This window comes from Clarias gariepinus, chromosome 8, assembly GCF_024256425.1.
Source record: "Clarias gariepinus isolate MV-2021 ecotype Netherlands chromosome 8, CGAR_prim_01v2, whole genome shotgun sequence".
Classification (NCBI taxonomy): domain Eukaryota; kingdom Metazoa; phylum Chordata; class Actinopteri; order Siluriformes; family Clariidae; genus Clarias; species Clarias gariepinus.
Genome location: NC_071107.1, coordinates 26,866,333 through 26,890,000, shown reverse-complemented (window position 1 = coordinate 26,890,000; position 23,668 = coordinate 26,866,333). Strand labels below are relative to the sequence as shown.

The 23,668-nt window shown below is 38.4% G+C and overlaps 1 protein-coding gene across 3 annotated transcripts in view; it reads left to right on the top strand.

Annotated features, from left to right (window-relative positions):
* The window catches only part of lyst (lysosomal trafficking regulator), a 227,574-nt gene that overhangs the window by 95,894 nt on the left and 108,012 nt on the right, over window positions 1-23,668 (top strand). For all 3 annotated transcript variants that reach the window (XM_053502052.1, XM_053502051.1, XM_053502053.1), the window contains 5 exons: window positions 16,621-16,972; window positions 17,700-17,838; window positions 17,959-18,132; window positions 19,214-19,377; window positions 19,928-20,118. In XM_053502052.1, coding sequence (XP_053358027.1) covers window positions 16,621-16,972; window positions 17,700-17,838; window positions 17,959-18,132; window positions 19,214-19,377; window positions 19,928-20,118 — 1,020 coding nt within the window. The remainder of the gene's footprint in view (window positions 1-16,620; window positions 16,973-17,699; window positions 17,839-17,958; window positions 18,133-19,213; window positions 19,378-19,927; window positions 20,119-23,668) is intronic.

The window sequence follows — 23,668 nt, the reverse complement described above, 5'->3', positions numbered from 1 at the left end:
CTTTAGAGCTGCACTTAGTAGCAGATAAAAGCAAGTAAAACATTGTAGTTGTCATGCACACTCGGCCTGGTACCGGCACTAGGACCCGAAAGTAATGCGGTCGCCAACCAGGAAGCATAAAAGGAGACAAGATGGCGCAACAAGGCGGTCGGTCATTGAGTCTGAAATTAACAAATATTGTAAATAAATAACTATAGCCCACGTTTAGAGAAGCATTTTTATTTAGATTATAAAAATAATCCTGCATCTGTTTTAGGTGTTCCAGCTCCCACTGTTCTTATGGCTCTGTCAGAGTAAATCATTCAGTAACAAGCCTCCCCCGGGCACGAGGATTAATAAACCAAGAAAGCCCCATACCCGTTTATTAAATTTTTTTTTTATAAAAATACCAAAGAATCCTACAATAGCATAAACTGCATTGTTTTTAATCACTCTACTATTGTTTATAGAGTGATCAAAAACAATGCAATTTATACTATTGTAGGATTACAAATTTATAAAATGTTAAATCTAGCTTCCAACATAATAATATATAAACTGAACAAGTTATGTACATTGGGTTTAACATTTTAAGGTAAAGTTGGTGACATTCTAAGAAGATCAAGTCTGGTATCCCAGGTGTCAGAGACATTAACCTTTTGTCTTTATGTACTTCCTGACCACTGGGTAGGGTCCCAAAGTCAATGTGAATGCTAATCTCAAGGCCAGACTGTGCCTTTGTCTCTGTGATAATGTAAAGGTTTGGGTGATACTGTCAGGCTGATTAGATTAGCACCTATGCATTTAAAAGCCACTGTTATGCTGATGAGATCAGGGCTGGGAAACTTCCGTTACCAGGCTGATTCCTGTATTACACCATGCTTTGTTTAGATTGTCTCCACCTCTTTGTATCCCTCCCTCTTGTAAAGTAAGAGTTTTCAAAAGTGTAAAGAGTTTTTAGTCAGACTTGGATGACTACAGCGACGCTGGGCGAGTTCTCAATAAAGAGTAACTTCTGCTTGAATGATTTCCCAATGTCCCCTGGTCTCTGAAAAAGTTCCCAACACTATCATAGGGAAAATCTCAATTTCTTCCATTCCAAGGATTAAAAACGTAACATTGTCAACTTTAGAATCTAGAATCCAAAAGATTAAATTAACACAAATTTAAAAAGAGCCCTAATCACTGATAGTCTTTAGAAGAGCCTCAGATCTCAGAGCCTCAGAGATAGAGTTGACTATATTTGGGCCGTGTAACGGGTTCGACCCTAAGTGCTCGGAAGCACTATGAAGCACGGACTCAAGTTGAGGTCTTACGGGAAAAAAATGGGAAGGAAAGGGTTAATAAAGAAGTGAGGATGGAAAGAAAGGAATGTGCACGTGCAGGTTTGGTTGGCAGTGCCCCATTGGCATGCGGGCACAGGCTGGTGCGCAGCGGGGGCCCGCGAGGACAGCAGCTTCTGTCTCCATCCACTCGTGCTGACTCTGCTCTCTGCAGATGACTGAACCGGCCCCTCCCAGCTCTCGCTTTTTTGAAGTCCTTGGGGCACGTTCCATTTGCCCAGCTTGCATGCCGAAATTCCGCGTTGTTGTGCGCACGTCGCATTTTCGCTTAGTAAAATCCACTGTAACCCAACAGACCCCGAGTATTTTATAGCGTGGGGTGCAAGCCCGGGATCATTAGCAAGGATAGCTCACCAGCCGTGCCTAGTTCCGCAGCCCCGCTCCTTTACATATCTGAAGGGGAGGACGCCTAACTAGTGAGTGAGGAGCGATATTGGTTTGGGCGCTGTGACAGGCTAAAAAAAACTATTGTCCTTAAAAATGTAACAGATGAGGCCTCAGATTAATGTGCAAAAACTATATAATAAAACTATATAAGACTACATAGCCTTGACAAGACTCAACTTTTATTTAAGCGTACTTACTAACTTGAGTATATAAAACTTGTGTAGTATGTGTGGGTAGGATGTGTAGTATGTGGGTAGGATGTGTAGTGTGTGCGCATAGGGTGTGCGCATAGGGTGTGCGCATAGGGTGTGCGCATAGGGTGTGCGCATAGGCTGTGTGTGTAGTGTGTGTGTGTGTGTAGTGTGTGGATGTGGGATGTGTTGGATGTGGGATGTGTTGGGTGCGGGATGTGTTGGGTGCGGGATGTGTTGGGTGCGGGATGTGTTGGGCGCGGGATGTGTTGGGCGCGGGATGTGTAGTGTGTGTGTGGGTGCGGGATGTGTAGTGTGTGTGTGTGGGCGCGGGATGTGTAGTGTGTGTGTGCGGGATGTGTCTGTGTGCAGGATGTGTAGTGTGTGTGTGTGTGGGCGCGGGATGTGTCTGTGTGCGTTTGTTTGTGCGTGCAGGATGTGTAGTGTGTGTTGTTTGTGCGTGCGGGATGTGTAGTGTGTGTGAGCGCGGGATGTGTAGTGTGTGTGTGGGCGCGGGATGTGTAGTGTGTGTATGTGCGGGATGTGTCTGTGTGCAGGATGTGTAGTGTGTTTGTGTGTGCGGGATGTGTAGTGTGTGTGTGTGGGCGCGGGATGTGTAGTGGGCACGGGATGTGTAATGTGTCTGTGTGCGGGATGTGTAGTGTGCGGGATGTGTAGTGTGTGTTTGTTTGTGTGTGCGGGATGTGTAGTGTGTGTGTGTGTGTGTGGGATGTGTTGTGTGTGCGGGATGTGTTGTGTGTACGGGATGTGTAGTGTGTGTGTGTGTGTGCGGGATGTGTAGTGTGTGTGTGTGCGGGATGTGTAGTGTGTGTGTGTGCGGGATGTGTAGTGTGTGTGTGTGTGTGTGTGTGTGTGTGTGTGTGTGTGTGCAGTATGTGTAGTGTGTGTGTGCAGTATGTGTAGTGTGTGTTTGTGTGTGTGCAGTATGTGTAGTGTGTGTGCAGTATGTGTAGTGTGTGTGTGTGTGTGCGGGATGTGTAGTCTGTGTGTGTGTGCGGGATGTGTAGTCTGTGTGTGTGTGCGGGATGTGTAGTGTGTGTGTGTGGGATGTGTCTGTGCGGGATGTGTGTTTCCATGTGTTTTTGAGCATTCTAAGATGGCCCTGAATGTTTAGAAAAAAACTAGCTACAATGAACGGGCCCAAGCATCTGTGCCTGAGCCACAATGAGGGCCACCACGCAACATGTGTGCCTTTTGAGCATGTTAAGACCTCCAAAAAGTCCCGGTTGCTGATGTCCCTCAATGTGGGCCAGATTTGGTGGCGATTGTAATGGCCCAGATGTGCAGAATATGTGTGTGTGAGATTTGTAGTTTGTAAATTTAATAGTGCTGATGTCATGAATGTGCATTTTGCAAATAGTACATAATGGAGTATTATATAGTATAGTTACTACTGAAATACACAGGATCATCATCAAGAAGTGTGACTACCTCCAAAAAATTTTGGAACAATCAGTTGTGTGCTTACATGATTCTAAAAGGAAAAGACTAGCTATGACCCTTGATGTAGCTCTTCAGTCTGGAAGAAGTTATAAGGCTACCTGCAAAAGAAATTGACAAAAGAAATGTTGCACTATAAAAAAAAAAAAAATTACACAAACAGTTGGTCTGTTACGATACCCAAAATCTATATCATAATTTAGTTTGCCTTGTTACATTAATTCTTACACTACAATTAAGCTAATCTGATGAGATGTAAATCAACCAGTCACACCACCGTCATCAAACCTGAGTGATCAATGAGAGTGGGGAAGAAAACATCTAAACATACCAGTTCACAATAATACTCTACATCCATGAGTTTACCTAAGGCAGATTTATTTACAAAAATGTTTGACTAAATAAACATATGTGCACATAGAGTATACAGTTAGGCCCAAAAAAATCTGGACAGTAGAGTAGGGACACAATAGTAGTAGTATAGGTAAACAATTTGTTTTTAGTTTTATTTTGGTTATAAGCTTACTGTCTGATTACTTTCAAACAGCTACAGTGGAGAGAATAATTTGATCCCCTGTAGATTTGCCCACTTAAAAAGAAATGTAGGGTCTATAAATTTTTGTCATATGTTTATTTTAGGATAGATGTTTATTCTGATAAGGATAGAGACAGAAAATTAAAAATTCCCCCAAATAAACATATAAATGTTATAAATTGAGTTGCATTACAGTGAGTAAAATAGGTATTTGATCCCCCTACCAACCAACAATAATTTTGGCTCCCACAGACACAGTTTTGTGTTCATGTGGTACCCAGATTAATTTAAAGTGCCCCATTATGCCATTTTAAAGGTTGCTACTATTGCTAAGAGTCTCTTAAAACATGTTTACATGTATTCAAGGTCAAAAAACACTTTTATTCGTAAATGACTGTGGTTTGCGTACTTTTTTTTCGCTCCCTCCATAAATTTTCAAAAGGATTAAGATCTGGAGAGTAGGCCACTCCAAGAAACTCCAAGATCTCTGTATATCCGAGTATACCGAGTATGGTTCAGTCTCAGCGGGGTTAATGAAGTCCGAGAGGCCGATGACGGAGGGTGAGAAGTCCAGGGAATATGTCGTCAAAGATAATCTGGTTAAAAAATCTTCAAAAGAAAATGATGCACAGCAATCTCTCCTTCTCTTGTCCAAACAAATAATGGCAACGCTGGTACACCATTAATACTCCTGCCCCCACTCTTTACCGGCTGTTCTTTTGAAGGCAGGTCAGGGAAAGGGCAAGGCGCATGCGCACTTCGCGTGTTTGGATGCATTTTCCCCCTTGGGGCTTGCCGTAGAAGCTATAGAAGCTACGGCAAGCTCAGGGGGGAAAAATGCATCCACACACGCGAAGTGCGCATGCGTCTTGCCACTTCGCAAGTGTTAAATTCAGTTTTGGTGAATGGTGGAGAATGAATTCAATTTTATTTGTATAGCGCTTTTAACGATTTACATCATCACAAAGCAGCCCTTACACAATCAAAAGAATTTTGATGGTCAGTTAAAAAGGATTTTGTGTGCTCTCATTTTTATTGTTTTTTTCTATTGCAAAGTGTTTAAACGAACCTGGCATGAATGCTCGGTCACATAAACAAGAGTGTGGTAACGTTAATTGTATGATGGCGGGCAAGTTGTTCGTGACGTAGAACATAGGCGGGCAAGTTGTTCGCGACGTAGAACGTGGGCGGACATTATGCAAATATGTTACGGAGTGACATGAATCCGTAACAGAGTAAAAATAGATTTGCTAACGACTCGTTTAGGCGAATGTGAGCTGACTCTTTTTATAGACAAAAAGTTCATTTATCTTGCACTGTTAGCGTCACAGATAGTGCAGATAGTTTATGTTCACATACAGCTACATGACACACTGCATGAAAGATCATATTTAAAAAAGCATAATAGGACCTCTTTAAGATTGTGCTCTTAACAACACATTGTTATGTGGTATAAAGCTATTTGTCCATAGACAAATATTGTCCATTAAATCTTTCATTCAAACCCCACTCTCATGGGCAAGACCAAAACGCTATCAAAGGACATCAGGGACAAGATTGTAGACCTGCACAAGGCTGGAATGGGCTACATGACCATCAGCAAGATGCTTGGTGAGAAGGCGACAAATGTTGGAGCGATTAGCTGCAAATTGAAAAAATACAAAATAATCAACAATCGCCTTTAGTCTGGAGCTCCATGCAATATTTCACCTCATTGGATAAGGAGGTAGAAACATCATAATTTGGGGCTTTATCTCTGCTAAAGGTACAGTACAGGCTGATTAGCCACATTGAGGGGCCAATGGATGGGGCAATGTATTGTAAAAATTTTTAATGAGAACCTCCTTAAGTTGGGTTGTGAATGGGTCTTCCAGCATGACAATGACTTAAAACATACTGCCAAGGCAACAAAGATCTTGGAGTGTCTTGGAGCGGCCTTCTCTCCAGATCTTAATCCTTTTGAAAATTTATGGAGGGAGCTAAAACTTTAAGTTGGCAAACGACAGGCAAGAAACCATAAGAATTTAGTAAGCTATAAAGAAAACTGGACCAAAATTCTGAGGTGTGTACAGATGTGTCCGTTAAGAATGCGCATCTTAAGAAATGGAATCTCTTAAAGCACTTAAATCAGACTTCATAGTTGGATTTGATACTTTTTAAATGCAATTCATACATTTTCTGAGTGGTGGCTCAGAGGGTTAAGGCACCGAGTTACTGATCGGGAGATCATGCCTGCGTTCTGACCCCAGTTAGCCTGAAATAAGCCAAGAAGGAATTCCACTGTGCTGTAATGTATATGTGACAGATATAGGCTTAACTATATAACTGACTATTTGTTAAAATACTGAAAACTGATCTCAGTTTCCTTCATAGACCTTTTGTCCACAATGAACTGAAGCTTAGCACATCATCTTTTTTGTTTTAAACTAATATTTACGTAAAATATATTTTGTGTACTGGCCTCAAAATTTCTTTTTATTTATGAAAAGATATATTTCTTTTTATTTATGGACAGTTGTATACAGTAATACAGTTGTATTATGTTTTTTCTGGAGATTAAACAAACCTGACAGATTGTTTTGAATGCAGAGTTCATGAAAGTCTTGGGAGCGTATCCATAGTAAAACAACTAAATTATTACACTCAGAAAAAACTTGTTTGGGGTAAAGGAACTGTTGTGCCTAACTTTTTTCAGCAAAGCCTCTGTTTTAGTGAATAATCCACAACTTTTCATAAATGTTAACCTTTATGAACCTTTTGACATCTGGCTCAGGTGACACTTGGCATACCCAGGACTCCTATTGATGTCTTAGCTGTTCACACCTATACGTTCAGATTCTACACATAAAAAGGGTTCACTGAGTATATATTTGTGTTTTGTTGCATTTCTGGGGGATCAGTCATAATATACTTGGATCACAAAGAGCGGCAACTTTTGCAAAGTAGACAAATGTAAAATCAGTAAAATAACATATACAGTGGAACCTCGGATTGCAAGCATAATTCATAAGACTCAAATTTTTAGCCCCTCATGTCTCCCCCTTCTTATTTTACACAGTAAACCTTTCTCTTCTCTTATTTGTATTTCTCACACACATGTACAGAAAGACTGTTTTGTTAGAAAAATTAGCAAGGAACATCGCTAATGAGACTTGTGTGAGCGCATACTAACAATCGCTGCTGTAAAGTAAAACAAACAAACAAATGAACCTGAACCCTACCTTTGAAAAGAATTGCGAAAGAGCAGTGTTTCTGTGTAGAGCAGAGTGTGTCTGTGTCTGTGTGTGTGTGAAGCAGAGATGGGGTGTGAAGGGCGGTGTAAAGGCGAGAAAGAAAGTGTGTGCGCTTGTGTGAAGCGGCACAGTGTCAAATAATGTGCGCGCACAAACATGACGGGTTGAAACAGAGAGGGAGAAAATGAAATTTTAACCTCTCTAATGAGACTTTTTTTTGCTTTACACACGCGCACAAGTGTGTTATAAGAAACACACGCGCAAACACGTGGTCACAGTGTTGTACTAAACAGTAAACGCGTGCACGGATGTTGATTATACCAGTAAGATACACGCACTAAGACCCAGCAAGGGAGATTACCCACAATTCTGCAGCGCACGAAAGGGAAAAAACATTGGCTCAGTTGTGATCACGTGACCCTCGGCGTCAAAACGAAACTCATGCGTGATACATGATACTTGGTACTCGTAAACCAAGCTCAATTTTCAAGTCAAAATTTATAAAAAATCTTTGCTCGTCTTGCGGAACACTTTCGGAACGCAATCCAAGGTTTCACTGTATACTTGGTAAATAAACACTGCTTTTTTACTAAGTGAAAGCGCACGCTGATGAGCAGCTTTATTTCTGTCATAAATTTACAATATTCCAGCTATTCGTGGTCAAATAGTGGATCAAATAATTATTTAATGTTGGACGCGAGCAGCAAAAAAGCATGATGACTATTTTATTGTAAATGACTATTATTAACATTGATAAAAAAAAAAAACCTGGAGATTCCTTTGGATTCATGCGACAATTAATATTCTTTATATAAGAATATTTACTTGAAAATATTACATTTTTTATGCTTCTTAATTTGTCTTCTGATGGTGCTCAATGTTCACATGTTCTTACATTTTAATGCAGATATGATGTTTTTGATATATTCACGAATCACAACATTCACATAGTTAACACTAGCCTACTGTCAGAAATTAAAATAAATTTTAAGACAATTTAAACCGGGGCATTGCCATGTCTTTTATTGTTTTGTCCCTGTTAGGACATTACAAAAACTATATAACAAACTTTTTATTACGATTTAGGTAATATTATTTCATTATTATAACCATAATTTAATGCGCATATATACACACATTCACCATGAAAGATCTTTTGTAAAACAAAATAAAAATCATGCTTGCTTTAGCATTGGAAAGAATGTTGTTTTAGGCTAAATTATTACACACAATTTTTTGTTTACTTTGTCTTTTTGCACGCACAGGCATCTTTAAATTTAAACAGAAAATAATATGCCGGTAGGCACGTTATTTTTCACATAACTTAAACAACTGAATAAAGTTATATATACACAATAAATTAATAGTTGTGTTTGCTTTACACTTGTCCACTCGTATGTTAATGTTTGTAACTGTTTTATAAATATTTTACATTACATGGCGTTTGTAATTTCAGATCATTTTATAATGTAACCTACGTATCTATAAGCATCTTTAACAATCCAATTTGAAAGCAGTAAATGAGCAATTACTAATAGCCACATCTGTACAAACCTGGTAACCAACTACAAGAAACATCTTACCTTTACTTCTTTACCAAGTATTAGGTCATGTTTTGCTTGGGGATCTAATACTGATTAATTATTGCATTAAAATGCAAATCAATTTAGAACCTTTGTTTAATGTGCTTTTTCCAGATTTTTGGTTGATATTCTGTGTCTATCCTTTACAAAAAATCCATGATAAAAATTATAGACCCTTAATTTCTTTCAAAGAGGGCAAACTTTAAACAAAATCTGAAAGGGATTAAAAAAAGAATTCCTAAGTCCAACAAAGTGAGTCTTATACACTTTTGACACAAATATACAATGTATAGCAGCGGTCGCCAACTGGCGGACCCCGGTCCGAATCCGGACCGCGAGATGCGTCCATCCGGACCACGAAGCCTTTTGACTTAGTATAAAAAAAAAATATATATATATAGCAAACGCTATTTTCTAATGAAAGAAAATGTATATCGGGCACGTGAGGGTCAGCTCAGTAGAGCCATTTGGGTCCTACGGCGCCACAGCTTGCTACTACAGTTACCGCGCCAACCGTCACGTTCAGATGTGCAGTCATGCGTGCCTTGAAGAGAGCAGAAAGTGAGAGCAGCGCACAGACAGATTAGCGCAATAAATAAATAAATAAATGTCACGTTAAAAAATTTGAAAAGTTGATTTGGAGAGTTTTTCACGATAAATGGGTGGGAAAATATGCATTCATTCTTCCTTCATCAAGCTCTACAAGGCTTGTGTGTGTTATTTGCTCGGACTCTGTTGCGGTTGTCAAAAGTGGAAACATTAAACGCCATTACGAAGCTAAACATTGACACTTTGAAGAAACTTACCCCCAGCAGTCTGAGGTACGGGCGAGGAAAATAAATGAGCTTAAAGTGCAGTATGAGCGATCTACACAGGTCCTCTCTCACACACTCACCACCCAGCAATGAGCTTATGAATGTTCACTGAGAGTACAGGGGATTTTAGGAAAACATAACAAACCCTTTACAGATGGGGAAATAGTAAAGGAGTTGTTAATTTTTAATTAGTTTTTTTCTTTTAAGTTGTTAATGCTTAAAATAATTTATGTTCTGTTCAGATTTAGAGATGAAGGCATGGTTTCCTTCATCATATTTTTGTCAAACATTGTTACTGGTTTAATTAAATTATTTTGTACCAAAGCAACATAAAGGACAGAACAGAACAGCATTAAAATGAGATCCAATTTGTGAAGGATGTAAATTGGTCTGTTTATACATACGAAAATACATGTATTGGATACACCTAAAGCATCAGTGTCTGTTTTGGGTTGTCCGGACCTTAGCTGGTGAGGAGTATTTATTTACCGGACCTCAAGCAATTTTAGTTGAAGACCCCTGATGTATAGCATTCCTACAATCCACTTGATGAAATCTTTGTCCTTTTTTCCCACACCGCCATTGTGTGGTCAAAAACTGTGAAATGTACTCACATGAAATGTAACAGTGTTGTCTCTGCCCCTTTAAGTCATGAGGGAAATCCTGGGCGCCATTTTGTCTAAGAGCTGTTTTCCACTTTCTTGGACTGTGATCTCTGTTTTGTTGAGGATTTTTTAAAATTAGGATTATTCACCATCAGAACAGCTTTGCAGGACAGCCAATTTCTATCATTGTGCTTTCAGACTGATTCATTGAAACTGATGCGGCCGACTTATTTCTCCCGCACCCCCACACGCATACCCACTGAAAATAATGTATATAATTGTAAATATTGTCATCTGCACTGCAGATATGGTGCACTGTCTTTTTTTAACACGTGAGCTACTAGAGTGATTGGTTCGCATCTATGATTGATTGTAGAACTGTGCCCTGTTTGTATCTGTGAAAATTTACAGCTGAAATGTTTTGAAAATTTTGAAAGTATTAAAACCTACTAAAGGTTTCGATAAACATTAAAATTCTCTGTAACTTGATGATTAATTGGATGGCCTGTCATTAATTAGATGTCAAAATGATAATCCTTTCTTTTTTTTCTTCTTCCAGACTTCTGCTCCACACTAGTAGGTGGCAGTAATGCACCAGCCATCCCTTTAAGGATTTAATAATTTTTTTGTCAGTTTAAAGTTACGTGCATTTACCTAAATAGTTTTTAAAATGAATAAATCATTTCTGAATTAAAAACTGCTCCATCGATTCACCTTGAAGCACTCAATGTGTGCGTGTCTCTATGCCACTCTTGGTGGAAAAAGAGAGGGGAAAATGCTTCAGTTGGTAGCTTATGACCATTCATTTTCTCCTTGATTATATTCCAGTGGTATTCAGTGGGGTTCTGATCTGGACAGTGGTCTGGTAATGACAGAGTTTTTATCTGGTGATCCTCCAACCACATGTTGATTAACTTAATTGTGTGACATGGAGCATTGTCTTTTAGGAAAATTGTGGTAAATCTCAATTTAGGAGTTGTGGTAAATCAGACCAAAAGGTAGCAAGTGTTCTTCCAGGATAACCATGTGACTTTATATGTGTATTTTACCAAGGCAAATCTGCCCAATCCAGTCTTGGTAGAGCACCTTAAAAACATCACTGGTCCTTTACCCAAACCCATAATGAGTGCAAGACACTGTACTCTGGCTTGAATTTCAGTTCAATTTTTATTTATTTGTATAGCGCTTTAAACAATTGTCATTGTCGCAAATCAGCTTTATACAATCAGAAGAATTATTCAAGTCTGTATGGAATGTAAGTGTGCATGAATCAAGATGAGCAGATCGTCGCTGTAATAGGAAGAAACCTTAAAAGGAACCAGACTCAACAGGGAACCCATCCTCATTTGGGTGAAACAGAAAGCAGGAATTGATCTGCATTTATACAGTGTGTTAGGTGGCAGGCAGTTCAGCTATAACAGTTGATGTTAATTGATGTAAATATGGAGTCCAGGTAGTTATTGGAGACAATTGCAATTTTGCGGCGAGATCTCCAACCAGAAGCAGGACGCCAGGATGGGTCAGACAGGTCGGGAGGGCAGAGGGAGTCTGGATCACTGGCAGCTTAGGAACGACATGTGTAGCTCGACAGAGAGAGAGAAAAGACTCCGGCAGGACTAACTATAACAGCATAACTAAAAGGGGAGAGCTAGAAGGAAACACGGACATGAGGGCTCCCTGAGATGTAAAGCAAACAATCACCTCACCGTCAACAAAACTGAGTGATCAATGAGAGTGGGGAAGACAGCATCTAAACATACCAGTTTACCATAATACTCTACGTCCAGAGTCCCCTACATCTGCTCCTTTACCCAAGACAAATCTATTTATAAAAATGCTTGATTAAATAAATTGGTTTTTAGCCTGGACTTAAACACCGAGACTGTGTCTGAGTCCCAAACTTTATTTGGAAGACTATTCCATAATTTGGGGGCTTTGTAAGAAAAAGCTCTGCCCCCAGATGTAGTTTTCATAATACGCGGTACTGACAAGCAGCCTGCATCCTTTGATCGAAGTAGGCGTGGCGGATCGTAAGACACTAGCAGTTCGCTCAGATGCTGCGGCGCGAGACCATTTAATGCTTTATATGTCAAGAGTAGTATTTTAAAATCAATGCGAAATTTCACGGGGAGCCAATGAAGTGAAGATAGACAGGGGTGATGTGCTCGTATCTTCGGGTTCTAGTGAGAACTCTCGCTGCTGCATTCTGGACTAGCTGAAGCTTGTTTATGCATCTAGTTGAACAACCAGACAATAAGGCATTACAATAGTCCAACCTAGAGGTGATAAAGCATAACAATGAAAACTAATACCATGTTTATGGATTATGTTGCCTAGAGGAAGCATGTATAGGGAAAAAAGCAGTGGGCCTAAAACTGAACTTTGTGGAACACCAAACTCCGCTAGAGAGCATGCAGAATAATCACCATTTAGTCTACATACTGATAACGATCGGTCAACTAGGATCTGAGCCAGGAGAGGGCTGTACCCTTAATTCCTACTACATTTTCTAATCTATGAAGAAAATACCCCTTGATCAATGGTGTCAAACGCTGACATGCACTGAGGTTGAGTAACACAAGCATAGTTACACAACCCTGATCACAGGCCAATAGGAGGTCATTTACTACTTTAGCGGGTGCTATTTCTGTGCTGTGATGAGGCCGAAATCCTGACTAATACAGTTCATGTATGCTATTTCTATGTAGATATGAGCATAGCTGCTCCGCTACTATCTTTTAGAACGTGAGGTTTGATATTGCCCTGTAACAGCTGTAAACAGCTGAAAGGGGTCAAGGTCAGGTTTCTTAATAATCGGTTTAATAACTGCTAATTTAAAAGATTTTGGAACATACCCAATGCTGAGTGAGGAATTAATTATTCTCAACAGGAGTTCTGTTCTTGCTGGTACTATCTGTTTAAGAAAATGTGTCAGTATAGAATCTAATATACAAGTTGATGAATTTGCAGAAGAGCTTAGTGAAATTAGTTCAGTAAAGTATTCTAGGTTTCGATTTGACATAGTTAGTTTAATATCTGCATCAATTGCATTGTCCGGTTTCAAAGCCTTAATTTTATGCCTGATATTTACAATTTTATAATTAAAATAGTTCATAAAGTCCTCACTATTACACTATGTTGTTGTGAAGATTTCTAAAGTGGTCTTATTTTTAGTTAATTGGCTACTTTATTAAATAAAAAGGATTATTTTTGTTATTTTCTATAAGAGTGGAGAGATACGTTGATCTAGCCACACTAAGAGCTTTTCTATAGTTCAGGATGCTCTCCTTCCATGCTATTTGAAATACTATAACATACTTTAATAGAGACAAGATAGTGATCTAATATAACTTCAGACAATGGAATTGTGAATAAATTTCTTATGCCTAATTCGAAAGATAATATTAAATCTAAAGTGTGACCTGCTTTATGAGTGGGTCCTACTACACACTGATTTACTCCTACTGAGTCCAGTATGGACATAAATGCTCTACGCAGAGGGTCTTCTGAATTCTCAAAATGAATATCAAAGTCTTCAGCAATTTACGCTTTGTCTACAGAAACGACTAGGTTTAAGAGGAAATTCACTAAGAAATTCAGAATACGGCCCTGGAGGTCTGTAAATGATAATTATCGGCATCGACTGAGCTGACTTCATATTTGCAGCGACACTTATGTTACTATGGAGAACTTCAAATTAGTTTAAATTGTGTCCGTGTTTTTGTGCAATAGTCAGATTATCATTGAAAATAATTGACCGCTTGACCGCTTCCTGCACTCCAAATATCTTGAACTCATACTCAATAAGCATTTTTGTGGGTGCAAATCTGAGGGGTTCGTAAAATGGCAGTCTCTGAGATGGGTCAGTCTAAAACTTGTCCTCTGCAGCAAAGGTTGCTCTTGGTCTTATTTTCCTGGGACAGTCTTCATGAGATCCAGTTTAATCATAATTCAAAGGTCTTGAGATTTTTCTGAGTGACTGACCTTTATTTCTAAAAGTAATAATGGACTGTCTTTCCTTTACTTAACTAACTTAACTGTTTTTTGCCATAATATGGATTTGTACAAAAGTTGTAGTAGTATCACTGATAAGCTATTGACCCTTTACTCTTTACTTCCTATGCACAAGAAAAGTGATGGTCTAAAATGTAGCTACTGTGGACAATCTAAGATAAAACAATTTTACTACATAATTTTATTTTTAAAAATGTATAGTTTGGATGGCTTTAGTGTTAATGCACAATGTTAAAAAATAATAAAAAACAATAGTTTTGTGTGCGTGTTTGTATGTGTATCGGAGCTATCTGATTTTGAAACAACACGAGAGAGTTCCAAACAAGAGCAATACCCAGGGCAGACTACTCACTGAATTGGCATCCGACTGGCCTTTTATAGACTGCTGGTGGCTGCAAGCTATTGAGAGGTAAGGCACTCTGTCCCTCCGAGTTGCACAGTGCAGCTGGCCAGGGTGTTGATTAGAACACTGCGGGGCAGATGTGTAATTAGAGGCACTATAGGCCCGCCCTACAACAGAGTGTTCAGTACATATAAACAATGCTGCATTTAAAAAAAAAGCAAAAATGAAATAGCACTTATGGCGCATACTGTTTTTGTACTATGGACTGTTTGTACAATGCAGAATATACAGTGCAAGATGTGTGTGCAAATAAGAGTAATGTGTGTCACATATGAATGAAGTGATGACTGACTGGTCTTCCAATACAGTATTTGTAAGAGTAGGGTGTAAGAGGTTTGTAAAAAGCATGTTGGTGCTTTTATAACATACTGTATTTCATGTAATCACTGTTTACTGCCAGATGCAGGAACAGGTTCTTACCAGAACTCAGGCAATCCCGCATACAAACAGTAGTGTTGTGTAGTATTCTGCCTCCCAGAAGGGAGTAGTGATTTTTTTTCTGCCCATTTCCTGGTTCTTTCAGTTTACCATGAGGTGTGTGCAGGGGTGCACCAATGTTATTTTTTATGCCACTTTTTGCTGCCGTCTGTTCCTGTCCTGTTTTATGGCTGCTCCAAACCAGATGGTATTGGATGTGTACAGAACAGATTAAATGATTGCAGTATAAAACTTTATCAACAGTGTTTTTCACTTGACACATTTGGTCCGATTAAAAACAATGGTGCGATAGTTCTGTTAGTGTGGTTGATTTGAATTAATGTGAAGGTTGCCAGCCGAGTCGCAAGCGAGTGAACCATGACCACTTAAATAGGTTTTCAGAATGATCTCTGGTGTGGCTTGAATGAAATATGTACACAGCATGAACCAAAATGAACCAGATTTATCTGATTTATAACTTGAGACCAACTCTGTATATATTAAGTCAATTTTGTTTGTGTAGTGGTTTAAACATTAGTAATTGGTGCAAAGTAGCTTTACAGAATCAAAAGAAGATTATGGAAATGTGTATGAAATGTGAATGTGTATTAATCTAAATGGTCAGATTATCCCTGATGAGCAAGCCGAGGGCGTCAGTGGCAAGAAAAAACTCCCTGACATGGAACCAGTCCCAACAGAGAACCCATCCTCATTTGTGTGATAATGGATATCAGGAATTGTTTTGCAGTCATACTGTGTGATAGGCTGCTGGTAGTTCAATATAACAGAAGATGTGACTCCAGTTTATTAATTACAGTTATAAAACTGTAGAGAATTCCAGCTCTGAACTATTGTGCCGAGTCAAGGACCGATTTAAAGTGAATACAAATCACAAAAGGCTTAGCCTAGACTTAAACACTGAGACTGTGTCTGAGTTCTGTAAAAAATAATTGAAAGGCTATTCCATTCCATTCTGCTAGCAAGCTGCCATGATTCATGTCAGTGCTCCCACTTTCATGATGAAACACTATTATTGGCAATGTCCAGACTCCATGCAGGGCCAGCAAATGTACCGGGGCTGAAATTGCTCGTCAATCCCCCCAATCTCAGTCTGTCAGCAGCTGATAAATAAATAGGTGCCACCCCTTCAATTGTGTCTTAGATTTTCGTCCACCTGGATCTTTAATTACCAACTTGTCATTTATTTTCCTATTTTAACTACCATGCATGCACCTTATCATGCACAACATCTATATGTTTGATAAATGAATATAGAGGTGAACCATTGATGCTTATATGCTGTTGACTGACAGGCCATGGGGATCTTGTAAAAACGGATATCTCAGTTATTTTTGTATCAGGATAAATTGCTTCTGCCAGGACACAGAATGTTACTGTTGCACAGGATAGCTGTGCTACATATTATATTTTATCTAAATAAGGTCTAAAGTAGGCTACAAATACAGTACACATGCTGCTCATTTCTCATGTTTAGACAAATTGTTTTAGGATTTACAAAAGTGTGTGGCAGAGTTCTCCTTTATGCCATCTGCTTATTTTAACCATATGGTTATTTTGCCACTTTGTTTCTCTGAAACTTGTAGTCCATCATAATTTTACTGACTTGTTATAAAGTTTCTTTCTCTTTCTTTAGGACATTCTGCTGAATGGCATTCTTCAGATGGTGGAGGCTAACACAGAATCAGAGCCCCTACATTACTTGTCTTTTCCCATGTTCCTGTGCAGCAATGCTCCCAACACCAGCCCTGTTAGAGTGGTTGCATCCAGGTCAACAGTGGGTACTCTCTGGAGGAGCAAGTATGGCTCAGAAAATGAGCAAGGTGTGAGTCATCCCGTGCATTTTCAGGCTTCCCCTTGGCACATTGCTCCTCTCCACCTGCCTCTGGCTGGGCAGAACATCTGGCCACATATGGCTAGCGGCTTTAGTGCCACACTTTGGATCCGACCTGTAAAGAACAACGAAGAGGATAGGCCTACACATGAAGGTAAAGAAGAGCTTTCCAGAGATGTTTTATTTGAATGCTTTTATGAGTTTTATTTATGAAGTTTGATTTTACTATTGTGGGATAAGTCATTTAAAATAGAAACCCATGTAAACTTATAATTGAATCACGTTTACCAAAGTACAGAAACGTTTGTGCGTCACTGTGCATTTGTACATTAGTATCTGGAAATATGATGTCATGTTCTATCCCCACACCCTAAAAAAAGACTAAGTCAGTTCGTGCTCTTTTCATGACTGACTAGCAATAATATTTTCAGCAAATTGCAAAGGAATAAACCAGATTCTTGCTGTATGCTATTAATGCCCAGGTTCATTTATAAATATTTAACAAAATATTTACATACATCATTTAGATTTTAAAACTGAGTAGTATATAAAATGTTCTGCACCTGTTAAATACCAAACCAATTTAAAATTAAATAAATTGTAAGCAATATCATACTGTACACTGATTAAATTTATTGTATGATATAGCTTATAGTTTGTTTCACTTTAAGAGGTGCAGAACATTTCATATACTTCTCTGTTTTTCAGTGTATAATGTTGCTTGCAATTTAGGCATGACACACACTTATGCAATAAGGATACACTACAGTATCCCATATAGCTTTGCTAACTATTTACAGTAGTGGGGTGTACTTAAAAAAAAAAAAATTAGATCATTATTTGTAGCAGAATATTATTTTCTGGTCTGCTGTATTTTCCAGCTGAAATGATGTGGGGTGATGGCGACCAGCTTCTGGATCAACAAGGAGAAAAGAAGCTCCTTCATGTTTTATCCATTGGGTCCAAAACCCTAATGCTGCAAATGTGGGCTGACATTTCTACAGGAGCCTGCACCTTCAGGTGCAAATGCATTTTAGTGCTTATTAGAATGTTTTATATTCGTAGATTTTATACTTTTCTATAAATTATGTATGCACTAATGAATAAGTAATTTTATCTAAACTAACTTTGTGCCCGAAGGATCTGCATTGATCCTAATGATGAAATGAAGGCTGGTCTTCTGGCCCAGGCTGAGTCTCCATTTGGTGTATTGAGTACAGGTCGGTGGCAGCACCTTGCTCTCACTTATGCACAGCAGCCTGAAGGCAAGAAGAACATCCATGGTTGCTTGACACTTTGGATTTGTGGCATCAAGTAAGTCAAAATCTGTTCAGTTAAGCAATATTTTTCTAGTATTTTAATAAATGATAATTAATGACATTAATGTCAAAATAATAATTATTTTTTAATTATTATTTATTAAAGTAAATAATGTCATTTATCTTATTATTGAAATATATGCCCTTTGACGCATATTGGGAGTAAAGACTCAAATAGCTAAAAACTTTAGTTCCAATAGAAAGGTATCAGATAACTGTGCATCACAGTTTGTTGTGTATGGGGCTGTGTAGTATTTTAGGTATTTTTTCTGCTTTAAAACACACTTTCATAATGAGCATCAAAGTCAAACTACAGAAATTTCTTTTGGCATGGGCATCAAAATGGCGGCATGGTAGTGCCAGTGGTTACTACTGTCGCCTTGCGCATCCAGGGTTGAAGGTTTAATTCCTTTATGCAAACTGTGGATGGAGTTTGCATGGTCTTCCCGTTCTTGATGGATTTACTCCCACAGTCCAAAGAAATGCAGATTAGGCCCACACAGACACACACAGTTTTTTAATTTACCAGCACTTAATTTAATAAACCTGGAAATGAACACACAAGTTGAGTCAGCTCAGTTTGAGTAGAAACCCAACCTATGCTGTAAACCACAGGCCTGTTATTCAACAACTAACAAAATAGTACTACATTGCTTTCTTTTTCATTAATGTGGCATTTATAGGGTCACTGTTTGCACCAGAGTAGCATGAAAACACTAATAATAATATTGCATTCAACTACATTCTCATTTCTTGTAAAAGTCATGCTCTAAAGCAGCTTTTCCTGAGTATTGTCTGTCATCACACTCGAACAACCCTGTAGCATATACTCTACATTTCCAGTCAGAAAAAGCTCCTGAAGTTTAATGCAGTACAATCGGTTATGTTTTTATACTGCCCTATTGTAAACATTGGCTCTATGAATAACATACATGAAAAAGAAAGAAATGCAGTATTCTTTTGATGACAATTTAGATTTAATTCAGGGAAAATACATATGTACTGTAACATTGACCCAACATTAAATGGCACTAAGCTGCAATAACATCTGTGTCCTATAATGTCTTTTTTACCAGAAAATGTGAGGTCTCACTTGACTACAACCTCCCAAGAAAGTCTAATCTGTCACCTGATAGTAACAAGACCTTCTGCATGCTGGGCCATTCCCTAAACAACTCGGAAGAGTTGCCACAACCCTTGAATTCTCATTTGGATATGGGCAGCATGCTTCTGTTTAATGGTATGACTCTCTTTTCTCATCTCTTAGCCAGAGTTTACTGTAAATTTAAAGCAGTATTTTCTTTGTACAAGTGGAGCTAAGATTTTGCTATACTTATACAGTTAATCTGTTATATTGATGTGACAATATCATCAGTGTCATCAATAATTCTACTTTTATTGCATACATGGGAACATCAGTTTTATTTTATCTTAAATTTTAGCTTGTTTAATTGTATTTTTTTTGGGGGGGTGAGGAGGTTGTCATTGCAGTATTTAAGTTATTGCATCTGAAACACTAAAACTGATGCCTCAAACTGTTTGGCGTTAAAAGGTATAAATGCAATATGCTTATATTTAACTGCTATGCTAAAAATTAATTGTACCCCTGGAACAATTCTGGAATGAGTGTTATGTTAAATATATGTGATATATTATAAAATTAAGTGAATAACTTAAATTTAATTTTTACTGAAGTGACAATGTTTCTACCTTTTTTTCTTTCTTTTTTTTTTAGCTCACCATACTTATTTTGCTCTTTTGCTCATCAATTCTTGCTTTTCTGTTTTAAGGCTCCAGAATAAACACTGAAGAGGCCTTTTATCTTTACACAAATGGACCTGACCTTACCTCCATTATGCCATGCAAGTATGGAAAGCCCCTGGGAACGTTGTTCAAGTACATTACTCAGGAAGGGCTTCAGTGTGAGCAGATTCGACAGCTGCTAATGAGAAATTCTGAAATAGACACATCATGTATTACTGTAAGTTAAGAGCAAAAGTAAAATTCTTGTATAGGGATGTAATTACTTTGTCACAAGCTTAATAGAATTAATTTGTAATTATTACCGCATAATAACACATTCGTGACTCGTAAAGTTATGACTTTAAAGTTGAGGGCAAACACAGATGTTTTAAACCAGATTTTTCAAATGTTTTATTTTGAAGGGAGAAAAAAATGTGTTTTTTCTTATGCTTGTCAAGGTTAGCCTAAACTTTCAGCTAAGATTCCATCTCCCTTCCTAGGCATTTTTATGCAAACTGAGAGAAATAATCTCTCCAGCAGGTACTGTGTTTGCACCAGGGTCTCTATCCAACGGAACATTCCTGATGCAGCTTTATTAAGATCTGACCAAGTAGCATCCTTATAAGTTGCCCGAACAAAATCAAATGGCTTATCTTAATTTGTGAAGCGGTGGCTCTACTTTCTGTTAAGTGTTGTCAAGCTCCATTCCCCATGATCTTGTGGAGAAAACTAATTTCTGTTGCTTATGCTCATGACCTCTTTTGATCAATTCCCACAGCTCATGACCAAAGCTGAAAATATGTGGCCATAGGTTTGTGGGTGCCTGACAAAAAATAAATAAATAAATAAATAAATAAATAAATAAATATTTACACTCACCTAAAGGATTATTAGGAACACCTGTTTAATTTCTCATTAATGCAATTATTTAATCAACCAATCACATGGCAGTTGCTTCAATGCATTTAGGGGTGTGGTCCTGGTCAAGACAATCTCCTGAACTCCAAACTGAATGTCAGAATGGGAAAGAAAGGAAATTTAGGCAATTTTGAGCGTGGCATGGTTGTTGGTGCCAGACAGCCCGGTCAGAGTATTTCGCAATCTGTTCAGTTACGGGGATTTTTTACACACAACCATTTCTAGGGTTTCCAAAGAATGAACATCCAGTATGCGGCAGTCCTGTGGGCGAAAATGCCTTGTTGACGCTAGAGGTCAGAGGAGAATGGGCCGACTGATTCAAGTTGATAGAAGAGCAACTTTGACTGAAATAACCACTTGTTACAATCGAGGTATGCAGCAAAGCATTTGTTAAGCCACAACACGCACAACCTTGAGGCAGATGGGCTACAACAGCAGAAGACCCCACCAGGTATCACTCATCTCCACCACAAATAGGAAAAAGGGGGTACAATTTGCACGAGCTCACCAAAATTGGACAGTTGAAGACTGGAAAAGTGTTGCCTGGTCTGATGAGTCTCAATTTCTGTTGAGACATTCAAATGGTAGAGTCAGAATTTGGCGTAAACAGAATGAAAACATGGATCCATCATGCCTTGTTACCACTGTGCAGGCTGGTGGTGGTGTAATGGTGTGGGGGATGTTTTCTTGGCACACTTTATGCCCCTTGGTGCCAATTGGGCATCGTTTAAATGTCACGGGCTACCTGAGCATTGTTTCTGACCATGTCCATCCCTTTATGACCACCATGTACCCATCCTCTGATGGCTACTTCCAGCAGGATAATGCACCATGTCACAAAGCTCGAATCATTTCAAATTGGTTTCTTGAACATGACAATGAGTTCACTGTACTAAAATGGCCCCCACAGTCACCAGATCCCAACCCAATAGAGCATCTTTGGGATGTGGTGGAACAGGAGCTTCGTGCCCTGGATGTGCATCCCACAAATCTCCATTAACTGCAAGATGCCACCTATCAATATGGGCCAACATTTCTAAAGAATGCTTTCAGCACCTTGTTGAATCAATGCCACATAGAATTAAGGCAGTTCTGAGGGCGAAAGGAGGCAAAAACCGTATTAGTACGGGGTTCCTAATAATCCTTTAGGTAAGTGTGTGTGTGTATATATATATATATATATATATATATATATATATATATATATATATATATCTATCTATTGTATATATATTGTATATATATATATATATATATATACACACACACACACACACACAGTGGTTACTCAAGCAGTATTCTGCTTTTACCGCCTCGCCTCACGGTGGCGACAATTGGGTTTGTGTGTTTGCTGGCTTTTACCAAATGTAGAATTCAAATTAAATCTTATATGAGGAATTTATGCAAAGTAAGCATTAACACAATAAGCCTTTAGATTTTATCATACGTAATTAGAAAATCTTTTTTATCTTTGTTATCTTATATTTTGTGTTCTTTCATTTTGTAGATTTATTAACTAAAATAAACGAAACTAAATGACCATAAAAATTCTGACATTGTCAGGATGTGCTATTGCATCAGCAGATGTTGATGTGTTTTTGCGTTATAAGAATTAAATGCAGTAAGCTGTTATAATGTTCTTTAATAAATAATTAAAACGTTTTAACAAATTACATTTTTACATCCCAGCACCCCGTTGCGCTGTACCATTGCCTTATAAAATACAAGTGAAACATTAAACGAGTGTACAATCACAGTACTAAAATTACAGTACAAATTAAGAATTTAAATTAAATATAGGCGTTTCTAAGTTCCATCAAATTTAAGCAAAGTAAATGTTAACACAGTGAGCCTTTGTATTTTATCGTCTGTGACACTCGCGTAGCCAGAAAACTCTCGGTGTGCATCAGAAGTGGGTGAGCCACAGGTGTTGTGATTAATTGGCAAAAACTATATAATAAAACTATACAAGATACATAGCCTTTATAAGCCTCCACTTTCATTTGAGTGCACGCACAATGAGGACAAAACGTTGTGATGTAAAATAATGAAAGCGAACAGGGATACAGCGCTATTCTATATCGGTTTCGGTAAACTTGAGCGCATCAGAAAATGAACCAAAACTCCACATCAATTAATTATTAAAATGGCCAGAGTAAGTTTCCTTGATGTTTTCCCCAACGCATTCATAATCATTGGTCTACTTCTGCCAGTGCGGTGTTTCTTAGCCCCACATCTGGTAAAACGGCGTATTCAGAGGGCTCGCCTGTGAGAGGTTGTGCGCACACGGTCCACTACAAAAATATGTTAGTATATCATGACCGAAATAAGGAGGCTTACATCGGCGTGTGTTTCGCACAGCGCCGCAAAGACCGCTTATTTAACACGTATAAAATTGTGTTTGTTGTATTCCTGGAAAAGAGAAATCTCTTATAAATCTCTCATCGCGCGTTCATCTGACTTTAGATCAAAAGTCGTCAAAGTGAAAGAGCGCACGCCCGCGCCACGGGTTCACGCGAACATTTTACATTCACTAAAAGGCTTATCCATAACCGCATTTCAGCCATTCACACACATGCGTTGTCCTATGTTGTTGGGACACACTTAATTTATCATAAACCTATCACTAAATCTATCATAAAGAGAGGCGACATATACTTGCTGATTAAACACTGCATTTTTTAAAAGTGAATGCAAGAAGTGAAGGCGCGCAATGTGAGCAGCTTTAATTATTAATAATTAAATAATTATGTGCTCGGGCCACTGAGCTTCTGATTCCATAATTTACATTTTTACCGTTTTTTAATCACTGGAATAGAAGAGATAGAAAGTTTCCTTATTATAACATGCCCTGTATTGTTTTTAATCGC